The 26,365-nt window shown below is 39.4% G+C and overlaps 1 protein-coding gene and 4 long non-coding RNA genes across 7 annotated transcripts; 1 reads left to right on the top strand and 4 right to left on the bottom strand.

The window, feature by feature from the left end:
• Positions 1–1,077: 1,077 nt before the first annotated feature.
• On the bottom strand, positions 1,078–5,752 carry LOC147656365 (uncharacterized). The gene is made up of 2 exons (XR_015294582.1): positions 5,254–5,752; positions 1,078–1,389 (listed from the first exon to the last, which is right to left on the bottom strand). It is a non-coding gene; the product is annotated as an uncharacterized LOC147656365 (long non-coding RNA).
• Positions 5,753–13,404: 7,652 nt separating this feature from the next.
• Positions 13,405–14,073, bottom strand: LOC147656364 (uncharacterized). Its single transcript, XR_015294579.1, has 2 exons — positions 13,843–14,073; positions 13,405–13,768 (listed from the first exon to the last, which is right to left on the bottom strand). It is a non-coding gene; the product is annotated as an uncharacterized LOC147656364 (long non-coding RNA).
• A 192-nt stretch (positions 14,074–14,265) lies between these two features.
• On the top strand, positions 14,266–25,943 carry verm (LDLa and CE4_CDA_like_1 domain-containing protein vermiform). Of its 2 annotated transcripts, none has more exons than XM_012484151.3 (6): positions 14,266–14,401; positions 16,261–16,393; positions 17,720–17,832; positions 22,257–22,406; positions 22,874–23,796; positions 24,944–25,943. In XM_012484151.3, the coding sequence occupies exons 1-6, from the start codon at positions 14,326–14,328 to the stop codon at positions 25,178–25,180; spliced, it is 1,632 nt and encodes a 543-aa protein (XP_012339605.1). In that variant the 5' UTR covers positions 14,266–14,325; the 3' UTR covers positions 25,181–25,943. The 2 variants fall into 2 exon arrangements, with proteins under 2 accessions (XP_012339605.1, XP_012339604.1); XM_012484150.3 differs by lacking the exon at positions 17,720–17,832 and adding an exon at positions 17,520–17,650.
• On the bottom strand, positions 16,922–17,441 carry LOC147656363 (uncharacterized). Of its 2 annotated transcripts, XR_015294580.1 has the most exons (3): positions 17,283–17,441; positions 17,118–17,195; positions 16,922–17,042 (listed from the first exon to the last, which is right to left on the bottom strand). It is a non-coding gene; the product is annotated as an uncharacterized LOC147656363 (long non-coding RNA). The 2 variants fall into 2 exon arrangements; XR_015294581.1 differs by lacking the exon at positions 16,922–17,042 and having other exon boundaries at positions 17,044–17,195.
• Positions 17,493–19,418, bottom strand: LOC105734935 (uncharacterized). The gene is made up of 3 exons (XR_001111723.2): positions 18,844–19,418; positions 17,666–17,947; positions 17,493–17,612 (listed from the first exon to the last, which is right to left on the bottom strand). It is a non-coding gene; the product is annotated as an uncharacterized LOC105734935 (long non-coding RNA).
• Positions 25,944–26,365: the final 422 nt, after the last annotated feature.

The raw sequence follows: 26,365 nt of genomic DNA, 5'->3' as shown, positions 1-26,365 counted from the left end.
TCTCTCTCTCTCTCTCTCTCTTGTCGCACGGTTCCGCGGTTTTAACGAGGAATAAATCGATACAGGCGAGCGAGGAAAAACTCGCTCAATGGAAAGTGATTATGCAGATCGGAACTGTTTTCGAAAACAGTTCGCCTCGGGATCTCGATAGTTGCAACGTTTCGTGCGTCTCCGTTTGGTTGACAGCGAAAGAGGGGGGAGGGGAGGGGAACTTGATCGTTTGCTCAATTGTCCCGTCACGATTGATTTACCGACCGTTTGCGGGATATAAGGGAATTCGCGTTTCCGTGAGAAGTTAATAAATTTCCTCGATCGTTGCGAGTGAAGAATTTTTTTTCTTCTCTTGTATTGTTGCAATAAATTCGATGCAAGTTTTACGAAAGAGATTGGAGGTGCACAATGCTTAAACCAATTAATAATATTTATATAGTTTCTTGATATAGTTTTTATGACTTCGTCTCGAGCCAAATACTGAAAATAATATCCAGATCGATCCAACCTTCGTTTTTTCACCTCCGTGAAATCGGCACGCGCCAAGGTTTTCCCGATTCGCAGATGAGGTGAGCGAGTTTCACGGTTTCATCGTCCTTCCCGGCAAACTAGAAAGAAGGATAAATAATGATAAACGAGCGCAAATCTCTCGTAACCCGTTTTCACTCGTAATCGAGTCGGGTTTCGTCGTCCTCGAGGCACGCCTGTTTCGTCCAAGCTGGAGGCTCGACGAATTCGATCCCTCGCGGCGGGTCACGGAGATGGACAGCCTCGGTCGAATAAGGTCGAGGAACACCTTCACTGTCAGGATCATGGGGAAGGCTCTGCTCCCTCTGAACTGAGAGCCTTTACGGTGAAAGGAAGTGGTGTAGTTGCGTTATTTCGGGCACGGATGAAAACGTTTGGAGAAATTGCAAGAGGAGGGAATTTTTAAATAAATTTCTTCAGTTCGTGGAAAATTTGTGTACGCTTGTAACGAGATAGATTATATTGTTAATATTTAAAGGGTGAAAGTCTAAGCATACTTATTTACCACTCTCATTCCTTTCCTCCAATATTTATTCGAAGTAGAAGCGCTTTACGATATTTAGAGGTAAGTTCTTCCTTTAATATATTCATATAAAATTATCCAATTTTTCGAAAGGACAGGAACGAAATTACTCGTCCTGCCATCGTGAAAAGAAGAAACTCTACGTTTGGAAAACACGTGTATAGAGATCCCTTTGGCTCGTCACTCGTGATTAATACACAGTTTGAAGGATAAAAGAAATGATTTCCAACAATGGTTCGTAAGATCCGAGCAGTGCGTCGCTTTCAACTCCTCTCCGCAATCGCCATTTCTTTCTTATTTTTCTCTTCTTCTTCCTTCTTTGCCCACACTTTGCGCGTTACGACATCCTGAAACAGAAGAAGAAGAAGAAGAAGGATGTCAACCAGCAATTCTCTAATTCCTACAAATTGGATGATCAATCGGAAGACGCAGTTGCGTAATTTCGACGATCTTTTTCTCGGCGTGAAAGTTTGCGGGAACGGAAGTGTACAATGTATGTATGTACATATCATTTACGAAATTAACGCATTAAATAATTCCTTTGATTCTTTTTTTATAATAATTTAAAATCGATTTATATTTTCATCCCGAGAAATTAATTGAAAAAAATAATCGTCACACAAAATTATGGAGAAAAGAGTGGGATTTTTACGAGACCGATAACCTCGTTATCGAGAGACTTTTGCGGTTAGGATTTATTATCACTTTCGCTGGCTACTCTCCGTTATCGCTCGATAACGAGGAGAACAAGTTGCAAAATTTATTAATCATGCGACTATTAATTATGTGAAATGACGATACTTTCGTTAAAAAAAAAAAAATGAATTTCGTTGCTGAAAGATGCATCGAATTTATTTCGCGGGATATTGGTTTTCGAATCTATCTCGGGATCGAATCTATTAAACGTTACACACAACTCGTGGATGGAGTAAGATTTACGATTTAAACGGTGGAGATGGAACTTTCTAAAAAATATTTTTTCTTTTTTTCGACTTGTCAATACGTCTCGTTCGCCAACCCGCTATCAATTGTAATTCAAAATTCAAAATTACGCAACAAGATTCCCTGTACATTCTCTCGCGTTTGGTATTTACGATACGAGGTTCGTTTGAAAAATCCTTCTTTCGAAATGGGGGACGAGATGATTGACGAGACAACGAGGATATTCGCGAGAAGAAGAAAAAAAGAAAGGAAGGAGGAGGAGGGAGCGGTTGAAAAAGAAGGAAAATCCGCGATTTTGAAAATGAGACTCGTTGCAAAATCGCCACAAGGCGGGGCGTAATTCTCGTGTTTTACGAGATGGATAAGCTCTCGAGCCGCCTCGACCCTGGATCACGTGACGTTTGACAGCGAAAGTTAACCGTGACTGGGCAACGCGAAAACTCTCGGCCTCGTCCAATATTAAATCCAGACGAAGGATTCTGCAAGATCGATACATCCTTTAATTTCTTCTATTTTTATCGAGAGAAAAATTAATACGATACGTTAATTTTACATCCGAGCGAGAATCGAGAGACGAGAATCGAAAAGTTTACTTTTAACGAGATGCATACGATTGGTATTTTAAGAAACGCGCGATTTTCGATATTTCTGCTCACCTTGAAAGAGCGAAGACCCGCAATCGAACGTTCCCATTCGAATCGAGTGGTGCGCCCCGCCTTGCGCGTTGCATCATACGCGATGACGCTAACGTGTTTATGGTAATTTCGAAAGATTACGTTTAATAAAAAAAAAAAAAAAGAAAGAAAACCGATTATTATCGAACGCGACTTAATAATAAACCAGTTTTCTTTCTCTCCCTCCTCCTCCCGTTTTTAACGAGATCCCTCTCGATATAAATGGCGGATCGCTTATTGCAACGAGCATACTTGGAATAACATTGCAGAACTGCCGTTCTGTTTTGAACCGTCTGAGAATGGGATGGAAATGTATAATAACTCGGATAAAATGTAATATTGAGGGGGAACGAATCTCGTTTGAGATGCAAATGATTCTTATTTTTCTAGAGAGAGAGAGAGATAATCGCGAGTGTGTATAAAAATTTGCATCGAGCCTCCATCTCTTTTGTTCGAGGGTTGGCTCTCGATTCATTTAAATTATTATATATGTATCGTTTCGTTACTGCTCGAATTTCGCGGACGAAGAAGGGGCGAGATTGAAAAACGTGGCAACGACAAATTCGAGAAACTCGAGATCGATCGAACTTACTTTAATCACCGCGCGATGGAGTGGAGAAAAAAAATTTCCAAGATGGAAGAAGAAGAAATTATTCACCACCATTGATAATGGAATAATTTCGAGGAATAACTCGACGAAAGGAAATTCCAATAAAAATAAGTGAACGGGAAAGGAATTCGTAGCGAAATGAAACCTGTGCTCCACGTGTTTCCAACTCTTTGAAGAATCGTCATCCCTTAAGAAAATAATAATCGATAGAAAAAGATGCTGTTTTTCGACAGATTTCTCAAGGGCAAGGCCGAATTCTCCGGGTTCAATCTACGAGACAAATGGGGCTGTGCAACGACGAGCTCGTGGGCCCGTGGACGAGCTCGAGTGAAAGTGGCAAGGAACAAGGTCGTGTGTTACAAAATCGGGAATTTCTCGAAAACGGCTCGGCGCCGGCCGAGGGAAAAACACGTTGCGCAATCGACATCGCGGAATGAAAACCGCTAATACGGTAAATTGATCGTTATTGGCGGAAGAATACGTGTAGACAACGATTAGAGACAACGAAAGTGGCGGCGAGCCTTCGACGGAGTGTCTCGTAATTCAATCTCTCTCAATCACGAGGATTTTAAAATTTTTCTCTTACACGCTCTTTGATTAATTACGCCGAGTAATTAATCTCCATTCGAAAATAAATGAATTTTATTCGCACCGAAAATTATAAATATCGTTATTGCAGATTTAACGATGTATAATATCTCGACTTGATATGGATCTTCTATTGGAGAGAAATTTTTCTTTTTTTTTTTTCTCGAATGTTAGAAATTGTTTCTAATTACGAGACAATAAGGAATTTACATCGCGTTCTAGAACATGCTATTAAGTTTCACCCGGATTTCCACGCGACGTCCCTCCACGTTTTTTCGCGGGGAAGTGTGGGGGAAAAGACGAAAATACGGTATCTCGTACGGTTTCCATTAATCGCCTTGACCATGATTCAACACACGTTGCACAATTATGCGGCGCATGGAACAAAATTTACGAAAAATTAATGTTTAAACGATGAAATTAATTAATAATGGAAAAATCATAAAAATTTATTTGCAAGAGAACGTTCGTAATTTACGTGTATCCTCTCGAGAGTGTCGAATCGAACTGAGGTAAAGGAAAGTCGATACGCGAATGTAAACAAACATTTACGCGGCGAGGAATCGCGTTTGAAAGGTCGGACGCGGTTGAACGCGATCGAGAAATATTTTATAAATATCGAATAAATTTTCCTCGATTCTTCCTTCGGTCGTGGTGATAAATCTTTGTAAAAAATGTTAAGAAAAAACGAAAGGCGAGGAGGATGATATTTAAAATATCGTATTTGTCCCGTGATTTTTCCACAAATGGAATATTTTCGACGACGTTTCGAAGACACGTCGAAAAACGATGTTTTCAAGAACGCTTGATGCGTACGAATGCACGGATGCGCAGGCGTGCAAGCAAAGTGAAATAGTGCGCGTTTCGGTTTCGTGTAACCGTAAAGAATAATAAAGTTAGTCGCGGAGAAAGGTGGAAGAACGACGTGAAACCTGCACCGAGGATTTCCGTGATATCTTCTTGATTATAGCTACGATCTCGAGGAAGCTGCGAACGATGTGTGTGATCTATAAGAAGATTAGAATTAATTTGTACATCTTTCAGAAAGAAAGATTATTTTAGGTTAACATTAACGATGGCACAACGCTATGTTTTTTCCCGATATCTAGAGTCGTAGCATATTTCAAAATCAAACATTACCTCATTTTCGAGTATAAAAAGTGAAACACGACGACGAAAAAGACTTTCTCATCGTAAATCGTTCGAGAACGGAGAAAGAATTTTCGAATAGACAAAATAAAATCGTTCCACGATCGAGGAAACGAGACGTCATTGATCATGGTATAGTTTCCATCAGGGAATATCAAACACTGCGTACATCGAACGTCTCAAAAAGAAGTGGAATAAAATAATTCTCAAGAAATAATCAAATCGTAACTTACTTATGTTATACTTACAATTATTTTAAAGTATATTGAAACCTGTTTGACAATGACTTTAGACTCTTTTTACATGGACTTTAAAATTAAAACCAAACATTCGAATAAACACTCCGCTGGTTTAACCTCGAATTTATGAAAAACTGCCCTGTAAAAAACAGAATCCCGGGAAAATCAGAAATTTTAAATCGGATTACACGGGACGGATAAGCCGGATACGAGCGGTTTAATCCCTCGAAACGACTGGTCGCGTGGTGACGTCGAGAGAGGCGCAAGTCGAAAATATTTATGGGCGTTGGAATCGCGACAAATTAATCGGGATGGGCATCGCGTCGTCGGGCAAACGCCGGCAACAAAACAGGAACAGGTCGTGCGAGGAATCGGTGAAATTGTTCGTTTTGTGAGCGAGACTTCAAAAGTCGCTTTTCCTTTGTCTCGTTCGCCCTGGAATCGTGGAACGAACGGACGAACGCCGATCGAGAGTGCGCGTGACGAGAAATTCGAACGTTTTTTTCTTTTTTCTTTTTTTTTTCAAGAACAAAATGGCCGCTGGAACCAATGTTGTACTCGTGTTTCTATTTCTCGTGGATCGAGACCGTTTGACGCGAGGAAACCGGTATTCCAGTCCGTGATTCCAACAATTCTTCTCGAAACCGACTCGATATCGCCACATGGATATGCGTATCATGGTTTAGGAAGAGAAGAGATTTTTGAAGGGGATATTATCGTGAAATTTCTTTTCATTTTTTTTTCGCGGTCTGATTTTATTACGCACGTAGCTTTCGGTCGAGGCAAAATTTCTTCCAAACGCTCCGTGATTTTCGAGCTTTGCTTATCTACATGGATGGAAAGTATATAAAGAGATGGAGGTGAGAAGTTTTTAATTCGATTCGAAAAAAGAGTGAAATAGAATTCATATTACATATTTCGATATTGCAAAGGATTTCACACGTGTTTTACGCGAATTTAGATTTCCTAGTTGCGCGAGCATCCGCACGATCTAATCGCAGTGATCGCCTTCTAATTAACTCATTCCTTCGTGCAAGCAATCCGAGGGAGGCTCTCACGATTGTTATTTCCACGTTCGACACCGATTTCTTATCCCTTAAAATCGTTTCTTCTACGAAAAGGAATTCGAAAGAGAAATTCTAACATCGAAAGATCCCCTTGTCGACGATATTTCGAACAAAAATTTCGAATCTTCGCAATCTTTCTCCCGGATTTTATCTTTTCAAATTTTCACGCTTGAGATCCATTATTGCGATCGCTGATTTTTTCTTCTTCTTCTTCTTCTTCTTCTTCTTCTATCGAACGGGGACGTTAATAAAAAGAGAATCGTTATACGAGAAATACCATCGAAAAGGATAATTAAAAGGTGATAACGTCGTTCTCGCAATCGTGGAGAAGCGAGGAGGAGGAGGAGGAGGAGGAGGAGGTTCGCGAGCGTCACTTTCCATTCTTCTCGCCTTTTCTCTCTTTCTCCTGAAGCAAAGCTTAGCTTCTCACCGATGTGACCGATGTGGGCTGTCGCTACAAGGTAAACCACCTTTCTTCTTCTTCCCCAACGGGGATGAGCATTCCATAATTTACGCTTAGCCAGAATGGGGGTAATTAAACCCGTGTTTCTCAGAGGATTGGTCATTAACATAAAAAGGAATTTCTTTGCAATTTGTTCCTCGATAAATTCCACCAATTTATTATTATTCCTCCACACCTTTCTCTCTTCCTTTCCCCCCGACAAAAAAAAAAATACCCTGTTTATCGCTAGAATTTCACGATCGAATTGATCTACAATTCGTAACTTTGCAAAAAGGAGAAAATGAATGGACAATTAACGGCCAACAATTTTAATCGTGCAATTATTCGATCGATAAATCACGATGAAGCCGAGGTTAATTCCGTAACGGAACGGTGACCGATCGATCAATCACCGCGTCGGTCAACGCCGAGTTAATCTCGTTCGACGATAATTAAATATTCACCCGCTCGATCGAACCATCCGTTATTCCAATATTTCGTCGAAAAAAAAAAAAAGTAGCCTACTTTCCCCACCTGGGAAACGGCCCAAATAAAATATTTCGAGGCTGGAAAGGCGGAGGAGGCACGAACGAAGGTGGAACGATGACCCGTCCACGGTCAAGGTGAGAATCACGTGGCCGACGGTGCGCGTCCATCATACGAAACAGCCTTCTTCCGGCTGATGACGCGTGATCGGCATCCTCCAGTCTCCTAACCTTTCCTCGACCCATCCTGACACATCGTATAACCCCGTATTTCCCATCTCAAACTTGAACAGTACGACTCTCTTTTTAATTCTTCGATCTCGTTCTTTCATCTTTTCAATTTTCAATTTCGAAGAGTTTCGATATTCGTTTCGAGTGGACACAGTCTACGAGCGGCGAGTCTCGCATCGAGAGGGCGTTGAAACACGGGAGGAAGCGTTCGTAGGCCGTAAATGGTTAGCGTGCACAAAGGCCGATCGAAAGGTGGTCGCGGGGCGTGCCAGAAAAACGGCTGCATTCTCGATGCAGCCTAAGTAGGCGCGCATAATTATGCGCATCTCGTGTTTCGAAACACTTCCCCCTCCCCTCGCCCTCCGCACTTTCCCGTCCGCCATGACGGAGAGAGAGAGAGAGAGAGAGAGAAAGCGTTTGCGATTTTTTTTCTTTTTCTTTGAGATCAGAGCTTCGACTTCGCGGTGATTTTTTTCCCCGTTTCTTTTTAATTTCATTAAAGATCGATTAATTCGAGAGAATTCGATAAGATGGAGCAACAGGCGAGGGAGAAAAAGGAATGGAAAATAAATTTTGGAATTGTTCCACGAAGCAGTTCTACACGCGTATGTATAAATATTCAAAAGGTCCTCTATAAATCAAAATTCGACGCGCTTTCTATTCGAACGAGAAGGATCGCTTTAAAGCGGCCTCTCACGAATATTCCTTTGGGAGAAAGTTCACCAAAGTTTCTGCTTTTGTCCGCCTCTTTGACGCCTCGAAACTTCTTCGGTTTGCTTCGATTGAAATGAAGATTTTTAATTAAAAAAAAAAAAAAAGGCAGGAGGGGGGGGGAAGTAAATTTCCGTCGTACGAACGTTCAAATATTTCTAAAGTTCGAGAAATCAGATTTGTACATCTTCGATTATAAAAATATTTCGAAATTCCAACACGCTCGTCGAGAAATGCAATCTATCATCGGCGAAGGAAAACGTTACGTGCGATTCGTAACGCATATCAACGTTGAAAGGTTGAACGGATGGTCGAAGAAGGTCGCACATAATTTTTTTTCATCGGAGAAAGAAAAAAGAATTAATTAATTTTAAACGATTGATCGTCATCGAAGATGTTACTCCATCGATCTGGATCTGGATAGATCGAGCGTGGATCGAAAAACGTGAGATCCAAGATTCCTCGATCCGGCGACGATCTCGAGGTGGCACGAGGATGGTTCAAGGAGAGGTTGCGATTGTAGAAAGCAATCTTCCGAAGGAGGAAGAAAAGAGCAGGAGAAAAAGGTCTGTGGGTCACTGTGCTATCCGATTACGTAATTGGCGAGTAACCTTCAGCGTTCGATACTCTTGTGCAAACTCATTGTTGATCGACAATTTTTCCCAATCGACATTTTTCTTCCTCTTCTTAATACAAATTCCATCCAATGAATTTCTCCAATTCGTTTCCAACAATATACACGCGAATAACAATTATTCTCACTTTATTAACTCGCCGCGGATCACACTTTTGACACACTTTCGAGCGCATCCCAAGCGATTGCCACTTTTGTCATCCTTTTATCCGACATTTCCAATTAACTGTCGAAAGTAAAAATTTGTCACGCGGCAACATCGTTTCTCTCTTATCTCCTCAATTGCGTTTCTTGCATAAAAAAAGAAGAAGAAGGAAGAAAAAAGTGTTAAAAACATTCCTCCAGCCAATTATACAGCCACTAGTTGTAATAATAAATAGCGACGGACGTTAAATCGAGAGGAGAGAAACGCGAAAAAAAGTTAGGTTAGGAAAGATAAATTCCATGGGATTCAGGTGTCTCTTTCTCCTTCGAAACCGTGGCCGAGGAGGAAGAAAAATCCGTTTAATCATCGATCTCTTAAGGATAAAAACGAGGGGCAAGCTGTCGCATCGGCGGGCAACAATTGATCAATCAACTCGATCGAAAGCGCGTAAAAGGCCAACGACGCGCGAGGAGGAAGATGATGGAAAAAGTCAGCCGAGGGATCAAGGTTCAAAGACTTTCTCGATTATTTTTGTTACGCATAGGTCAGACGAGCGGAGGAGAGAAGGAAAAGCGATAAAAATTGAAAAAGAATACGAAGCGCGGGATTGAACTGCTGCTGAAAACTGGTTTCCCTGTATTTATTCTACGCGGTGAACGTGCGGCATCCCGCCAAGGACTCGGTTTAGAAATCATCCAGGATCGACAATTTGTAATGATTTGTAAACTTGCATCCAAGATCGTTCATCTCGAGAATCTCCACTGTTCCGAGAACGATCGATCGACCCCGAATTTTGAGAAATGAATTCGCTCTGAATGAAAGGAAATTATAAATTAGATATCTAAACTCTAAAAGAGTTGGATTAAAGAAGAAGAAAATTTTCTTCCTTGTGAAACTTAATTTAATCGAATTTAATCGAAGAAGAAATAATCGATCTCGAATTTTGAGGAATTTTGAAAATTTCAAGCCAATCGATCTCTCTAAGCGAGCGAGACTTTTGTTACGATGAATGGAACGAAATTAGATGAGATCTAATTGGATTAAAAAAAGAAAATTTTCCTTGCTTAACAGCATCGTTGTCGAAGGACTCGAAGAAAAAAATCGATTGTTCGGGAAGAAATAACAGAGCCGTAGCGTTGTTAAAGATGGAGGACGACACAAAGAAAATGATTCACATTTTTTACGAATACGGTTAGTTACTCACTCGAGCGATTTCTCGAGCAACCGTTTCTCGATCGATCCCACGGAACTTACGTGGTCGGATTAAATAAGGAAATAGCCACTTCCTGGTCGTTAATCACACGAGACACGTGTCCACACGTGCACACACACAAACGTGTATTCGTCTCGGCTAAAAACTTCATTTGGCTGAAAATTAATACATCTCTCTCTGCCCTCTCCTCCAATCCGTGTTTCAACGTCGAATAACGGTAATTTCATTGTAAACTTGTCTATCTCCTCGAGACGACGGATTCCATGCATTCGATTTTCTCCCGTTTTCTCCGATATTTATTATTACGTTTACGATCCTCCATTTCCTGCCTCTCGTCTGCCTCTCGTGAAAGTTCACCTTTGGAATATTTTTCGACGGAAGGAGAAGGAAAACGATTCGGAAATATATATGTATATACGATAAAATGAAATGGAACTGCGCTTTTTCTCGAATATTTCATCGAACGAGAGGACGGAGTTGAAATAAGAGCGTCGGCGGTGTTCTCCTTTAAACCTCGAAGTCCAACGGGGAGGATCCTATGTCGCTGCCACGTTACGATACACACTCGATGTACACTTTACGACGGTGTTTCTAACGAGCAAAGTGGCTCGTGTAACTTTAACATCGCCGATAAATTCGCTCGAGAGGAGGTGTATAAAAAATAAACGCCTCCATTGCTCATCCCATTGGCAAACTGGGCCACTCGTCCTTCGAGTTAATAGTCCTTCCAATAAAATTTCAACTACTCTCAATATTTTCTTCTTCGTTTTCTCCTCGAAAAGTAACCGAAAGCTTTTTCCATTTCCGACATGTAACGTCAATCATTGTTCATAATCACGATTGATCAATTTAAAATTCAAAAAATAAAAAAGAAGAAATAACTGTTTTGTGCGATTACGTCCATTATTTCTAACGCTCTTTTCCCCCGTTCAGAATTTCTCGCCAACGAGATTCGTTAATTAGAGACACCTTTCGACACCATTCCTCAATGCGAAATCGTCGATTCGAATCTCATTGTCTTCCTTTTTCTTCTCTTTTTTTTTTTTTTCCCCTCCTTGCGCATCGAGATTAATATCATTGTTATCCCTCGTAATCTCGATTTCTCAATGTGTATTTTCCTTTTTTTTTTTCTTTTTTATCCTTGACGAACGAATTGTTCGATATTTTTTTCTCGCAACAATTTATCCTAGGTGTCTCGAACGATTGTACACGGTGTTATTGTAACATTATACCCGCAACAGGTCCGAGTTATCTCGGGATTTATTGATCCTGGCACGAACGCCTCTCTCTCTCTCTCTCTCTCTCTAAATCCTCTTCGCGCGCGTTGCTCGACGTTTGTCCAAGGAACGTGTCGAGATAAGGAAACACACGGTTCCAGAACGGTTATAAAGCGAGCGTATTCCCTGTATCGATCTCGTTGGAGACAAATGTTCGAACTCTACTGCGTATACTTTCGAAATTGAGAACGAAACCGTTTTGTACATTTTCCTTGCTTTCGCGAAACGTTTCGCCACGTCATCGGCGAAAATCGAGAGTTCGCTGTTGGAGAATCTTAGAAATTTTGCTTCAGACGCTTGTATTTTCACTTCTTCTTCTTCTTCTCCTTTCAAGTTTCTATTCCTCAGAAGAAGGAAAAGATCTTAAGCAAGATCTTAAGCTTTTCTAAAGCGGCACCAGCGTCACGTGTTTATTAACTGCTTGTATATTTATATCGAGACATTATGCTACTTTTTCTTTCCTTCCTGCACGAGGATATTCAACTGTTCGGTCGTTTTTAAATCGAACTCGATCGATCGATAATAATCGAGCTCGGCTAACTCTTCGTTCGTGGAGTGAGGATCAATACGAGCATGATTGCGCGGCGAATTGCGGTATGCAGGATCTAACGCAATAGCGCATCCCGCTATTGAACGACGTCGATAACCTTTTACCGCGTAAACCGCAAATTTATTAACCACCCGGTACATCTCGGCCCAGCTCGGCCGGAATATTAAACGCGTTGCGTAAAACGCGTGGCGCGCTGACAGCCACGGATGGAGGGTCCACGCTGGACACGTGGAAGGGGGTGGAAGAATGAAAAATGAGGATTATTTGGCGAGCAGGTTTAAAAGCACGCGAATAATTCACGCGGCATCGAGGTCAGTGGTATAAAATGGAAACCGGAGAAAATAAAGAATTCGTGTGGAAGTTTTTGAAACTAGTTTGAGTTGAGTTTCACGATGGGTGAGTTGATGATTCCATCGGAGTGTGTTTAAAATTTTTGACGTATTTCTTTCTTTTGTTATCTTGGAAATTCCATTGTCGTTGGGATACGATCCACGATTCCGGAGTGTCAGTTGAGATTAATTCTAGAATTTTGGAACATCTCTTTGGTATATTTTTTTTTTTTTTTTTTTTTGCTATTAACTTTTTCTCTTGAAAATTTAATTTTTTTTTTTTTCTTTTTTTTTTCCCTCTTTGAAGAACATCGAGAGGATGGATTCATTGTACATTGTTAGAGATATCGAGACGCGTATTTGTATTTTTAATGAAGTTCTGGGATCGTGATTGACAGAAATTGAATGAAAAATCTCTGATAATATAACGTTATGACCGGGGAATATTGGAAAATATTTAAATACGTGTGGATCGATAATTCGAGATATTTATGACAGATGTTATCTCTAGCAAAACTAAAATTTCATAAAGGAAGAGGTGTGACATTTAAAAAGGCAGAAAAGAAAGTAGAAAAAGAAGTCGTTTCCTCGGAGAGCATGTTCAATAAGATTGAAAACGCGAATGCAGAGAAAGTAACTGTTAATTAATCTTTATTCATCTGACTATTAATTGATTTACTTTACGCGCGTATTTTGCATTACTCGTGCATTTAACGAAACGTTAAACTGATCCTTAGAAATTGAATATCAATAGAATTTAAGATTGTATTGAAGGAATTGAAAGAACGCTCGATGCTAAATAACTAATATTTCATACATTTGAGAGGTGTGTGCAAATAAATTAAAAAATATTTGAACGAAATTATTCAAAATAGTTAAAAAAAAAAAATATCTAAAGAGATATTCAAAGTGTTTAAAAATACTCGATAAAATTTCCAATAGTATTGGAAGAAAAAAAAAACAAAAATTGTATTAAAACAAATTCTTCCCTCCCTATTATTTTGAAACGATTATTATACGATGAAACAATGGAAAATACAATTGTTTCTAAATACGGAATAATTTCGCAACATTAATCCATAGAATGTTATTAACATCCATTATTAACAACAACAATTACAGAGAATACCAAACAGAGTAGAATTAACATAAATAATTATTGTTTCGACATCGTTGATTATTTTCCCGTTGAAACGAGGGACAGACTCGTTCACAACTCGAAATTCGTTGCAAGTGGATTGAGACAGAAAAAAAAAAAAAAGAAAGAAAAAGGTTCAAGGTTTCGAGCATCGAGTCGACAAAAGCAGCGTCGTGTGGAGCAGTTTCCGTGGAAAATTACTCGACGATACGAGCCTCTGTCAACGATCCGCAAAATTCCGTTTTCACGTTTGTCCATTTTCTCCTACGATTCGAAGAATTGATTGTTCAACTTACTGTTACCTGCAACAAGAAAAAATCGACATTTGTATCTACGAATTAATATCTTAAAAAACAAATATATAAGTATCACTTACTTAATTATCCTCTCTACTATCATACCCTCTGTCACATTACAATTCTTTAATCTTTTGGTTTCTACGATAAAAACTTGCATTTCTTCCCTGTCAAAAAGTAAAACAAGATCGAAGGAAGGGAAATAGTCGGAATAGAGAAGCAATCCGTACAGAAGAAGCGATACGAAAACAGAAAACCACCGCCAATCTTCTTCCTCCCGGATCTTTTCGAAAATCGAGAAAACGGTTGGGGGGAGACGAGAGAGGATCGAGAATGGAATTCCGCTCCCCCTCCCCCTCCCCACTTCGTCTTTCCACGAACGCAGGGAACGGAAGGAACGGACCCCCTTGTTGTTGTTCTCCAGCCAGTTTTACGACGTGGAAAAGGTGGCAGCACCATCCGGATGGTGAAAGTCCTTGGACGAAGAGGAAGGAGTGGTGGTGCACATATAGAGGGGCGAGAGGGCGCGGCTTGTCCAGACGCTCTTTGTCCCGACAACGACGATGACGGCGACCACCACGACGGCCACCATGTCGCCGAGGTTCCTGCTCCTTCTTGGATCCCTATTTCTGCTTGCCGGTGAGTACACCTTCGACCGTGTCTCGTCGATCGATTTTCTCGATCGATCGGTTCTCTTCTTGGGGCTCGTTTTCCACGAAATTTGAAGTTTGGACCAGGCGTGGAGGGATTTGGCTCGAGTTTGTTTGCAGGGTTAGAGTTAGGAGTTGAGGGGGTTGTTTGGATTCGTTTGGGGAGGTTTAGAGATTTAGATTTGATGTTTAGAATTCTCTTCGACGAAAAATAGTTTTTGGAAGGGTTTTAAAGTTGAAGTTGAATGATTTGAGGGTTATTGGATGATATAATTATTTTGAAGTCTCGCGAAACGTTTGGGGTGAAAGTTTGTTCGAAAGAATCGAGAGAATATTTGCGGTAATAAATTTGATTTCTCGTTGAGGAGAAACACGTTGGAAATCTACGTTCCGATTCTGTAAACGCAGGTGAAAGTTGTTTTTGAACGAGTTTTCACACACGAGAACTTTCGGAAACCGAGCATTGTTTCGTGAATTTCCGATTCTCAGATTCAACGACTCTGTTAAAAATATGTCTCAATTTAAATAATTGCAAAGGATTAAACGAAGGTTGTCTCGAGAATACTTGTCGCCATAAATGTCTCGAGAATGGAGAAGTTGGCTCGCCGCGATGAAAGTTCTGGTGACTTCAACGATTGATGCCGCGGTTAAATGGTGAACGCCAATCCAAAGACGACTATTTTCAATTTTTACGAAATTATTGTTCGAGAAGTTTCAACGATCATTGTCAACATCATCATTCGATCAAAAAGTTAATATTTAAAAAATACTTAATGGATACACGATGAAATAAAGTTCGCTAAAGATGGATAGACACGTTGGAAAATAACCTTCCATTGTCCCCAGACAAATATAAAATAAAATTCACGAGACACGGTCTCGTGGGACGTGAAAGTTTTGCCAAAGACGAGTCGTCCGGAAGTGGCGTCGATCACGATCGCTGATCACGAACGAAGGTTTGCTCGATCAGGACTGCGGAGAGGATTGTGTGAGAGAACCTACTTTGGAGAACCACTGTCGCTTCCCTTTCCTCCTCCTCCTCTACTTCGTTGCCCTGACATTTCCAAGACTTTCTACTTCTATCAGGGTTCACCGACCCCGTCGTGTACGTTTACGATCTCGAGAGATCGTGGCTTCCAACCGTCGCGACATTTTCCACGGACGATCTTAGCAATGCCAATCTGCCCTTTTTATTCAAATGTCACGTTCGATGTCAATTCGTTCTCCTCCTCCTCTTCTTCTTCTTCTTCTTCTTCGATTGCTAATTCAATCGCGAAAAATGGCGAGGACGGGGGGAGATCGATGGAGTCGATGCGTCCATTTCTCTTGATTTTCTGCTTTTCCATCGATGATAAATCTGAGAAATTAGAAAAGTTATCAGAAAAGTTTTTCCTCTCACTCTTTATGGAATAATATTTTTTAGATGTGTATGATTGAAAATTACGTTTGACGTATGATAGATTATTTTTTGGTTTGGTAATATTTTCATGGAAGGGAAAAACTGCGAAATTTCTGTTTAGTAATTTCAAATTATCAAGAATCTAGTGTCGTTAGATTTTATGGAATTTTATGGAACGAAAGCATGGAAGAGAAGGATGTTGAAAAGTTGCGTTAGAGATTGTGCTGATGGATCGAGAGTCGTTTATGTAATCGATGATAGAAAGTAGTACGTAATTGTCTGTAATGTCTTTTTACTTTCCAACATTTTCCATTATTTCTTTTCTTTTTTCTTTTTTCTCACATTTGCATTACTCGACTTCGAATAATAAATCCACGCAATTACTTTTCTCAAATTTATTATTAATTGTTATTGTTATCCTTTGTCTAACGTCGTATTTAAATTTTCAGGAACACAAGTTAGAGCACAGGACGAGGAAGGCGCGGATGGGATCGACGCGAATGCCGAAGAGTTGTGTCAAGATAGGCCAGGGGACGAGTATTTCCGGTTGAACGTCGAAGGGGACTGTCGTGACGTCGTAAGGTAATTTATTTCGCTGAATTACCAATAAAGCTCAACGTAACCATTTCGAGTCGCCATCTGTCGTCATTCCGTCGAACTAACGTTGAGAAAACGACTTTTAAAAAATTCAATATGAACAATCCTTCTTCAAAATAAGGTTAAAGAATCGCATCATCGTCCAAAAATATCAAAGTTTTTCACAGGAAACAAGCATTTCTGATTAAAGACGTAATCTTTCCCTTATGGCTCGTCGAGTCGATTCTACAACGAGTAGAAATCGCATCATCGTCCAAAAATATCAAAATTTTTTACAAGAAACATTTCTGATCGATCGTACAAATCAAATCGTAATCGATTTTGCAACGAGAAATCTTGAAGATTTAAGGCCAAGTTAACGGTAAAAACAGCAATTTATGCGAAGGATCAAACGTTGAATTCCTTCGGTTCCTTCGCGATCGAATTCCGCGTTAGAAGGTTCAAGGTGAGCCTGATATTAGATACAGGACTCGCCTTCTACACGATGACGACAGACGGTGTATCCTGACTCACACGAATAGGCAAAGTATTCCATCGTCAAGGACATACAAAAATATCTCGGGAGCAGGAATCCTGTCGCAGATCCTGTCGCAGAATGTCACGCGTCTTGGAAGAAATCGACGAGTTTCCTTAACTGTGTTTATGATAATTTTATCTCAACTTCTTAATTTTTAACAAAAATTTACTTGTTACAATTTTTTATACGTACTAGTTTAAAATTTCTCAGGATACAACAATTGGATATTAATGGATAATAATTTGACTTGACAATTTTATTGAATAGTACCTGCAATTAAAATATGTAATGTATAATATTAAAATTGTTTAAAAAATTAAAAATCGATAGAATTACAAACTAATACTGAGATCATACAATATAAAAATATATGAAGAAATCTGTTATTTGCTTAAATATTAATTTATAAATATAAATTTCTCAAAATAATTTCCACGTAGCTTATGATTCTCAACCTTCCTTAATTAGAATATGTCTTGAGATGATGGCAAGCAGAAATTACCAGCTATCCAAAATCTGGAAGAAGAAATAATAATTTGCAAATATCAAACGTATAAAAAAAATATAATATATATATATAAAATTGAATCACAGATGCGACAAAGCAAGCGAGATTGGCGTGACCAGGTTGGCAACAGTCCGATGTCCGACAGGTCTGGCGTTCGACATTGAGCGGCAAACGTGCGACTGGAAGACGAACGTGAAGAATTGCGACCAACTCGAGAGTAAGCGATACATACAGATTTCTATTTGATTAAACGGCGTCCCCTTTGTTTTCTGTCCGACACGTATAGGTGCACGAAATCCGGCCTGAAGCAAATCACGTGCCCCAGTGGGTTGGCCTTTGACTTGGACAAACAGACCTGCGACTGGAAGGGCAAAGTCACCAACTGTGACAAGCTCGAGAGTAAGTCGATGTATCGACCAGGGTGAGCCGGTGTACTCTGTCTTCATTTCCGTTGTGCTCTTTCCAAGGAATGCGTTCAATGCGATCTTTCGTTCCTTTTGTGAGAAGGATATCTCTGAAAAGAGAAAGAGATATAAGACATAAATATCGGATTCTTTTTGAAATTGCTTTAAACTGTTTTCGATATCGATATTATAGGAGAAGCGATGAGAAACAACTTCTCGTCTCTTTTCCATTAAGAAAGGAATTTGAATTTCTTTTTCAAAAGACGGATTTTTTTTTTTTTTTTGAAAAGGATAAAATGAAATATAACGCACATTCATGGAAAGAACATCTTATTGACAAGATTCTTTTCATTCGTTCTCCTGTTGAGAATGATGAAAAATTCTTTAAAAAATGTACGGAGAAGCCCGGCTCCTTCGTAGACTCGCAACGTAGCACGCACCATTCGTAAGATAGTAGTACTAATGCACGATTATCCTCACGCACTTTTTAAAATTCATCCACGATACTTCTCGTCTCCAAAATCAGAATTAATCAAAAATCACGTACCTGTATATTTCTCTTAAATTTTACTTTTTAGGTTAAGTTCATCATTTTTACATTGTTGCATTTAATTACCAAACCATTCTTGTATTTATTTAAATAACAAGAATAAGAAATTCTTGTTTAACTATCAAACAAACGAAATTCCAATTATTATTACAGTTATCTCGAAATACGTTCAATGGAATCTAATTTCCTATACTTTCTAAAGTCACGCAAAAGAGATCGGTTTTGCGATTTTTTACTCGATATTTTTCCACTCGTGCATATCTTTCAGTTACGCGAGTTTAAGTAACGCTCTATGTATATACGTTCGCCGAGTGAAAACGCACGATCGTTACAAACACGAGACCACTTTCGAGACGTAATCTCCAGTTCAGCCACTTTCGATTCGCTGCCGAGAGAGACTGGTTTCGATTTTGAGCGAAAGTGGAGACGAGAAGCTCGTGTCTCGAGCGTTCTAACCTAATTTTTCGAGACTATCGATGCTCTCTTCCTGCCAGATTCACGCAATTCTCTCGATCCATGTTGCACGACTAATACTCATGAAAACTCCGCCTCGCTTTTTTCCCCATCTCTCGTCAATTCGATTCGCTTCCTAAGCGATTTTTAATTAACATTCCACGCCTGTCGTTTCGAGAGATTGAATTCCTGATGCAGGTTATAAAAAGCCGACGAAAAAGAGTTGAGTTTTCTAGTTATTCGAATATTAAAAATGAAAATTAAAGGATTATTTATATTTTATTATAATAATTATGAAATATTAACATCAATTAAAATCTATGAAATAAAATACGTAATCACGAATAAAGTTATTCTACGCTTCGATACGTCTCTCGAAATCGATTCTCGACATGCAATGCGATTTTTCAGCTTTGTATAGAATTCACTCTAACACATTCTTGTTCACTTGTACATATCAATATTTCACGTATTTGTTCATATACTCGCATAAACATATACAACAAACACAATTCTTTCTCCTCGCTACGACGTGGTACGAGGTAGCACGTTCTCAATTGCTGATATCTTTTTCTTCTACCTCTCTCTGCTCGCAATACGTATATATACACACATTCTACCTTTCTCTCTCTTTATCTTTTCTCTATATCTCTATATCTGTCTCTGCCTCTCTCGCTCTGTTTGTCCAGATCCGTTTCGCTTCGACGATCTGGCCTCCTTATAACGGCTCCTTCGTTATTTTAGTCGACTCGTTCGCTTTTATCGAACTCGAAACTCGCGCGAGTAATCGCCGCGAATCGATCTCATTAATTTCTCTCTCCCTCCTTCTTTCTCTATCTCACGGAATAATTAATATCATCTCATTCTCGTTTAAGGCGATATTTTGTAACTGTCTATCTTCTTTTCTTCTTCTTCTTTTTCTTTTTCTTCTCCTTCTTGCGCTGACCGCCATTATTTCACCGTCACTTCAGTTGTGTGCTTGTCGCAACCGAGTTATATTCTTTCGCTTCCGTTTCGAAGGATTCGTGTATTTTCAGTGTTTCCCGTGGGACCTCCTGCTCTGATTTAATCTCGCGGAAAAGAAATACGATTGGTTAAAAAAAAAAATTTCAACATTTCGATGTAATTTGGATATAATCGATCGATGTCGATGGCATTGATCAAAAGAGAATTTTATAGGTTAGCTTTTGTTCTTTTTTAATTTTTTCATTTTTGAATTGTTTAGTATACGCAATACTGTACTCAGAAAAGACAAATTCATTCATTTGTTAATTATTTCGTAAAGATAAATTTACTTATTTTCTCTTCTTTATAATTTGGCCCTGACAGAGTTAATCGCGTAGCGTACAAAGAAATATATTGAAATTTTCTGTTTACGATACATCGTGAATTATTGATCTATTTACTTTACAGTCAATTGATTTTTGCGTATAACCTCGTTCTGAATATCCTCTTGAACATCAATGATCGTAACAATGGATCATTGCGTCATAAATGATTAAAAATGACCGATTAGTCGAAAGTTATAATTTCGAGAGAAATGAAATAACCTCTTAAATGTAAAAGATGTACGAGAAAAAGAAAAAATGACGAAGTTCGCTTTCATTTTTCTTTTTCGACGAAGATATATCCACGAAGATATTTCTTTACGTATCGAGCAAACTGCATTACTCGAAAGCGTAACGCCGCAAATGAAATTAAATCAGAGCAGTCTCGTGTGTTCACGTCTTTTCTCTCTTTCTTTCTCTCTCTTTCTCTCTTCTTTTGCTCACTGTATGTATGCTTGTATACGTGTGCACGCGTGTGTATGTGTTGAATCACTTGCAATTCTCTTTTCTCGCGTCGTATTCCCTCGACGAGTGGCACGTCGAGGCACCGCCTCAACTTTTTTTATTTCTCCGCTGCCTGTTTTCGCCTTTCGCAACAGCCCATCTCTTCATCACCGTATTTTCTATTATCTCTATCTCATTATTATCTCAACAATGCGTGTATGTATATATGTGTATGTGCAGTGTACGTGCAGTATATGTGCAGTGTATATGTTGTGTGCGTATATATGTATAAGTGTCTCTATTCTTTTCTCTTTATCATATTATTATATTTATCACGGAATTATCTGCGTGCAAATCGCTGCGAGCCAACGAAACAAACGATACTCTCGACACTTGGACACACTTCTTGTGATGGGCTAACCGTGATTCGTTCCTTTTTCATTTCGTTATTCTCTTTGCCATTTTATTTCTCTCTATTAAGATCCTTCTGCAAACGATCTCGAAGTGATTTCTCGGATAAATAATTCAGTGGAGAAATCTACGATTGCTCCAGGGAGGAGAATCTTCGACACAAGGATTCTTTTTCTTTTTTTTTTTTTTTCCAATTTTTCCATTTCCCAGCGAAATGGAAAATCAAAAGTTCTCTTTGTTACGCCCATCACGTTGGTTCTGTTTTCGCTTTTCCAGTCGGCTAGAAGTCAGAAATTCCTTGAACGAGAAGGAATTGAAGAGAGGCAAACGGAAAAACTGGTTGATACGCAGTGGCGTAGGAACTGTTGACGCAAGGATAATTCGAATCCTCTTAGCTCGATACCTTTGACGATCGTCGACGCTTTATCGTATAAAAGATGTATCGATTTTAACATGTTCGATATTGAAAGCCACGATGGAGAGAAGTCAAAGGTGTTCAGAGAACTTCCCACACCTGTACATAAAGTCCACGTGTATATAAATACCAGATTACACGGGGGCCCGAGGAAACTGGTCTTACAAGATGAATTAGGTTATTATAGTTAATCCCTTGCCTTATAATATCACGTAAGAAAGTTTATTTTTAACTCTGGCTTTAGCTTCGATTCTTTATTATTTGCGATAAAAGGCTAATATTATTTTGAATAATTGTTGAAAATAAAAAGAGCATATAAGGCGAGGGATTAGTATCGAGTTGGTAATTGTACCGTAGCTTTGGGTCAAATTAATCCCGCACAGTAACAACCTTTAATCTTTTCGAGTATTATTCACGGAGAATAAATAAATTTATTATTGTAATATATGGTCTCTGTAAAATTGTATTAATAATATATTTGTGAGACATGTTTGGATATCGATGCAAAAGTTATATACATTATAAAAATATTTTACAGTTTAATCGATTTATGGCCGACATTTTAAAATCCTCCAAAGATATTTCACAAATACATTTAATACATATAGATCGATCGATTTCCTTCGTAATACAATTCCTCCACAAGTAGAATGATACCGGTTCCTGCGCCACTGGTGAACGCGCCACGATATTTGTACATATAAATTGGGCGAAGTAAAAGTAGAATTTGCAGCTGTGGTGAAAACACCGATCCAAAGTAGTGTTGGTTATCGTCCAGGCGACGAAATCGGCCTGTTAACGAGGATTACAATTTGCAGAACCGCGTAAGGTGCTGCCCATCCTGAGGACCGACGAACCAGTCTGCCCAGAGGGCAAATTATCGTGTGGTAACGGCGAGTGTGTCGACAAGGAGCTCTTCTGCAACGGTAAACCGGATTGCAAGGACGAATCCGACGAGAATGCGTGCAGTAAGTGTCGATTTAATAGCGCTCCTTTTGGTAATCGAATTGGAACACCGATAATTTGTACGATAGTGGTTTCCTAACCTTCTTTGAATTTTCGTAATTATTATCTCTTTTTTGCGAAGAAAAAATATTTTTTAATTTTTTCGACTGGTTGAAAACCACTGGTAGAGGAGACACGTGCTGATACGTTCGAGTAAAAATTATTACTTTCTTTTCTTCAACATTCCACGATGCGAATATATGAAAAGATCAAAAGGTTAAATTTGTGATTAATATTGTATTTTCTTTTTTGTCTTTCTCTCTGAATATAAAATCGACATTCTTCTTCTTACGATATATCATTTTCGAAAGTATATATATATACATTTTTTTTATCTTTCCAGAAGAATCTATTTCTTATCTCTTCTAAATTAAATTTCTCAAACTTCCTCCCAACGATTCCATCCAAGTTAATTCGTCCTTCTTTTCAGCGGTGGAAACGGACCCGAACCGTGCGCCTGACTGCGACCCAACCCAATGCGTGCTCCCCGACTGCTACTGTTCCGCCGACGGCACCAGGATCCCTGGGAACATCGAGCCGTCCCAAGTGCCCCAAATGATCACGATCACGTTCAACGGTGCCGTGAACGTGGACAACATCGACCTCTACGAGGAGATTTTCAACGGGCAGCGACAAAATCCCAACGGTTGCCAGATCAGAGGAACCTTCTTCGTCTCTCACAAGTACACCAACTACTCGGCGGTCCAAGATCTCCACCGTCGTGGCCACGAAATAGCAGTGTTCTCCCTGACCCATAAGGACGATCCCCAATACTGGACCCAGGGCAGCTACGACGATTGGCTGGCGGAAATGGCCGGCGCGAGGCTGATCATCGAACGTTTCGCAAACATCACAGATGGCTCCATCATCGGGATGAGAGCCCCCTACCTTCGAGTGGGCGGTAACAAGCAGTTCGAAATGATGGCCGACCAGTTCTTTGTCTATGACGCGTCCATAACCGCGTCCCTGGGCCGTGTGCCCATCTGGCCCTACACTCTCTACTTCAGGATGCCCCACAAGTGCAACGGGAACGGTGGAAATTGCCCGTCCAGGTCCCATCCCGTGTGGGAAATGGTGATGAACGAGTTGGACAGAAGGGACGACCCGACTTTCGACGAGTCCCTGCCCGGCTGTCACATGGTCGACTCGTGCAGCAACATTCAGACGGGAGAACAGTTCGCCAGGCTGCTCAGGCACAATTTCAACAGGCACTTCAACAGCAACAGGGCACCTCTCGGCCTTCACTTCCACGCCTCGTGGCTGAAGAGTAAGAAGGAATACAGGGAGGAGTTGATCAAGTTCATCGAGGAGATGCTGGCCAGGAGCGACGTGTACTTCGTTACCATGGTCCAGGTGAGCACGTCCTTCTCTTTCTCCTCTTGAATGTATCTTTTGAAAGATCTTTCCCTACAAAGAGGCAAAATATTATTATAATTAATTTACAGATTAAATTGTCCTTTCGTGTTAATTAATTCTTATTTTATCGTAGATGGAAACCAAACTGATTTGAGCTCAAATCAAATGTATGTAACGTAATGATTTCTGCATTTTTATCTTAAAGTTTTTTCAAAAGATATTATTATTAAGTTACAAATCAAAATTTATCTTTAAATCTAGATTAAAATTTAAATGATGTTTATTTAATTTATTAATCCTTCCAATCGAATTTAATTACTTATTTATTAATAATCTCCTTTCAGGAAGTGATTGTAAAACTATAGAACTGTTTGCAAGATATAATATTTTCGAATCGAGTTTCGAAAGAAAGGGAGTAAAATTTTTCTTGCTTTTTAAAGATATTGCGTGGATATCGTTTAATGCAGGGTGGAACTCGTTGGAACCTTTATCACGATCCCCTTGATACAGTTCAATTTATCTGACGTTTCCAATCTCGCCGCATCACGACGTTTCTCATTCGTGATCCATCAAACCTTGCTTTTATTATTTCTCTTTACGTCGATTCGTTTTCCGTTTTCAATCCAACCCCGCGATACGAACTTTCTTTCTTTCTCTATTTTTTTTCTGGATGAATTCACCGTATATACTTCTGCTACGCCCCTACGATCGATTCGTAATTTACAATTATGCTGGTTTCATTCCGGAGAAACAGGATTTCCGCTTCGATTATTTTGATAATAGAAGCACGTGGATTAAATATTGATAGATCTGGAAAAATTGTATTAATATCACAACAAATGATATCGATACATGTTCTATAAATTTATTAAGAATTAATTTCAAATTTAAAAATTTAAAAACTCGCCTAACCAATCATATTGATATTCGATCAAACTTACAAGAAATGTGCCTGGATCTTTCAAATAAATGCACATACATTATAATCGAATCGATTTGGATAATCAAATTTAAAGCAAAAACGCGTTTCACGCATTCTGGTATTCAATCGAACAGAGTTGCAAAAAATGATCTTGCTCGAATCACTTTACGAGGAGAATTCCGTTAAGACGTCTGACCGAACGCGTATTCGTTCCACTTGCAGGTGATCAAATGGATGCAAACACCGACGGAGCTCTCGGCGCTGAGAGACTTCCAGGACTGGAAAGAGACCTGCGACGAGAAAGGTCAGCCCTACTGCTCCCTTCCGAACGCCTGCCCGTTGACCACCAGAGAGCTTCCAGGCGAGACCCTTCGCCTGTTCACTTGCATGGAGTGCCCGAACTACTATCCATGGCTGCTCGACCCGACTGGCGACGGTTTCACCGCGAACAAGAAATGAGCGATCGAGAGAAACGGTCGGTCGTTCGTGCGGCGCGTATCCTCGATGAAAATTCGGGAAAAGGAAGAAGAGAAATTTTCTCGAGGCACACGCGCCTGAACGTGGTGTCGCGCTGAAAACGTGTCGCGAACGGGAAACGCGGAAAGGAAAAAAATCTCTTGCCATTTTCGAACGACTTATTCACCTGTCATCCCATCTCTGTTTTTTAGGTTATCCGAAATTTTGTACGAGTTTAAACTGTGTTTCTTTCTAATTGTGATATTTTCGAATGGGATTTTATAACAAGTTGAACGATTGGTTGGTTGATTAATCGTCGTTTTTATCCTTGAGATTCTTTTTCTCTCTCTCTCTCTCTTATTATTGTCGCAGAAGAAAGTTAGTTCGAATTCCCGTCGTAGAAGACGTTCGCGAAACGTTTTTGTGATCGATGCAAAAAAAAAAAGGAAAAAGGAAAAAGAAAGAAAAAAAGAAAAGGAAAAAAAAGAGAACGAAGGGATTTATTTCCTCTTTGTTATGGAGGAACGAGTTCTTCGTGTAAGTTTATTCAACTTGTACATAACCACCGTATCCTTGCCCTTCTCTGATCCCTCGATCCCTTTCTTCTGCGGCGCGTAGTGCGTATTGATTCATCGATCGTTGAGGCGCCGTGTTCACTTGGTTAACGTTTAGCACTTAAGAAAGAATAATTAAGTGAGAGTAATTAAGTGTGTAATTCTTAGAGTCCCTATTAAAGTATTTCACAATAAACGTTGTACGAAACTAAGAATTCTTTTTTTTATTCTTACCATCTACACTTTTGTGAGAATAGTTTTTTAATCACGTAACAAATTCTATCGACATAAATAATAATTTCTAATGCACGTATTCTTATTCTTCTTAAGAATTAATTTTTAATTGGTAAAATAAGTAAAGTTAGTAAAAAAAAAAAAAAAATGGATAAAGTAAATTCCACCTTTTTCAGCGATTAATTTAATATAAGACAGTTAAACTGTGTGCAAAAAAAAGAAGGAATCAACTTTCGAAATTATTCAACGTGTAAAAGTCAGTTTCGAAAACTTTAGATAGAACAAGAACATTAATCTCGAAATAGAATCGAGTTGAAAACGATTTAATTGTTGGACGTGATGATACATTCTTGGCAGCCTTGAAAATCATCGATAAACGCCAACGTTAAGATCGTAAAAT

This window comes from Apis florea, unplaced genomic scaffold (assembly GCF_048593485.1).
Source record: "Apis florea isolate Af1SG1 unplaced genomic scaffold, ASM4859348v1 contig_3793_pilon, whole genome shotgun sequence".
Lineage (NCBI taxonomy): Eukaryota > Metazoa > Arthropoda > Insecta > Hymenoptera > Apidae > Apis > Apis florea.
Note: the sequence above shows the minus strand (reverse complement) of the source record. Positions and strands in the feature narration are given on the sequence as shown.

Excerpts from the sequence above, each read along its gene's own strand:
- verm (XM_012484150.3), top strand. The coding sequence starts at position 14,326 with ATGACGGCGACCACCACGACGGCCACCATGTCGCCGAGGTTCCTGCTC. Across the intron at positions 17,651-22,256 it reads GAATTGCGACCAACTCGAGA|AACCGCGTAAGGTGCTGCCC; the intron begins GTAAGCGATACA and ends TACAATTTGCAG. Across the intron at positions 23,797-24,943 it reads ACTTCGTTACCATGGTCCAG|GTGATCAAATGGATGCAAAC; the intron begins GTGAGCACGTCC and ends TTCCACTTGCAG.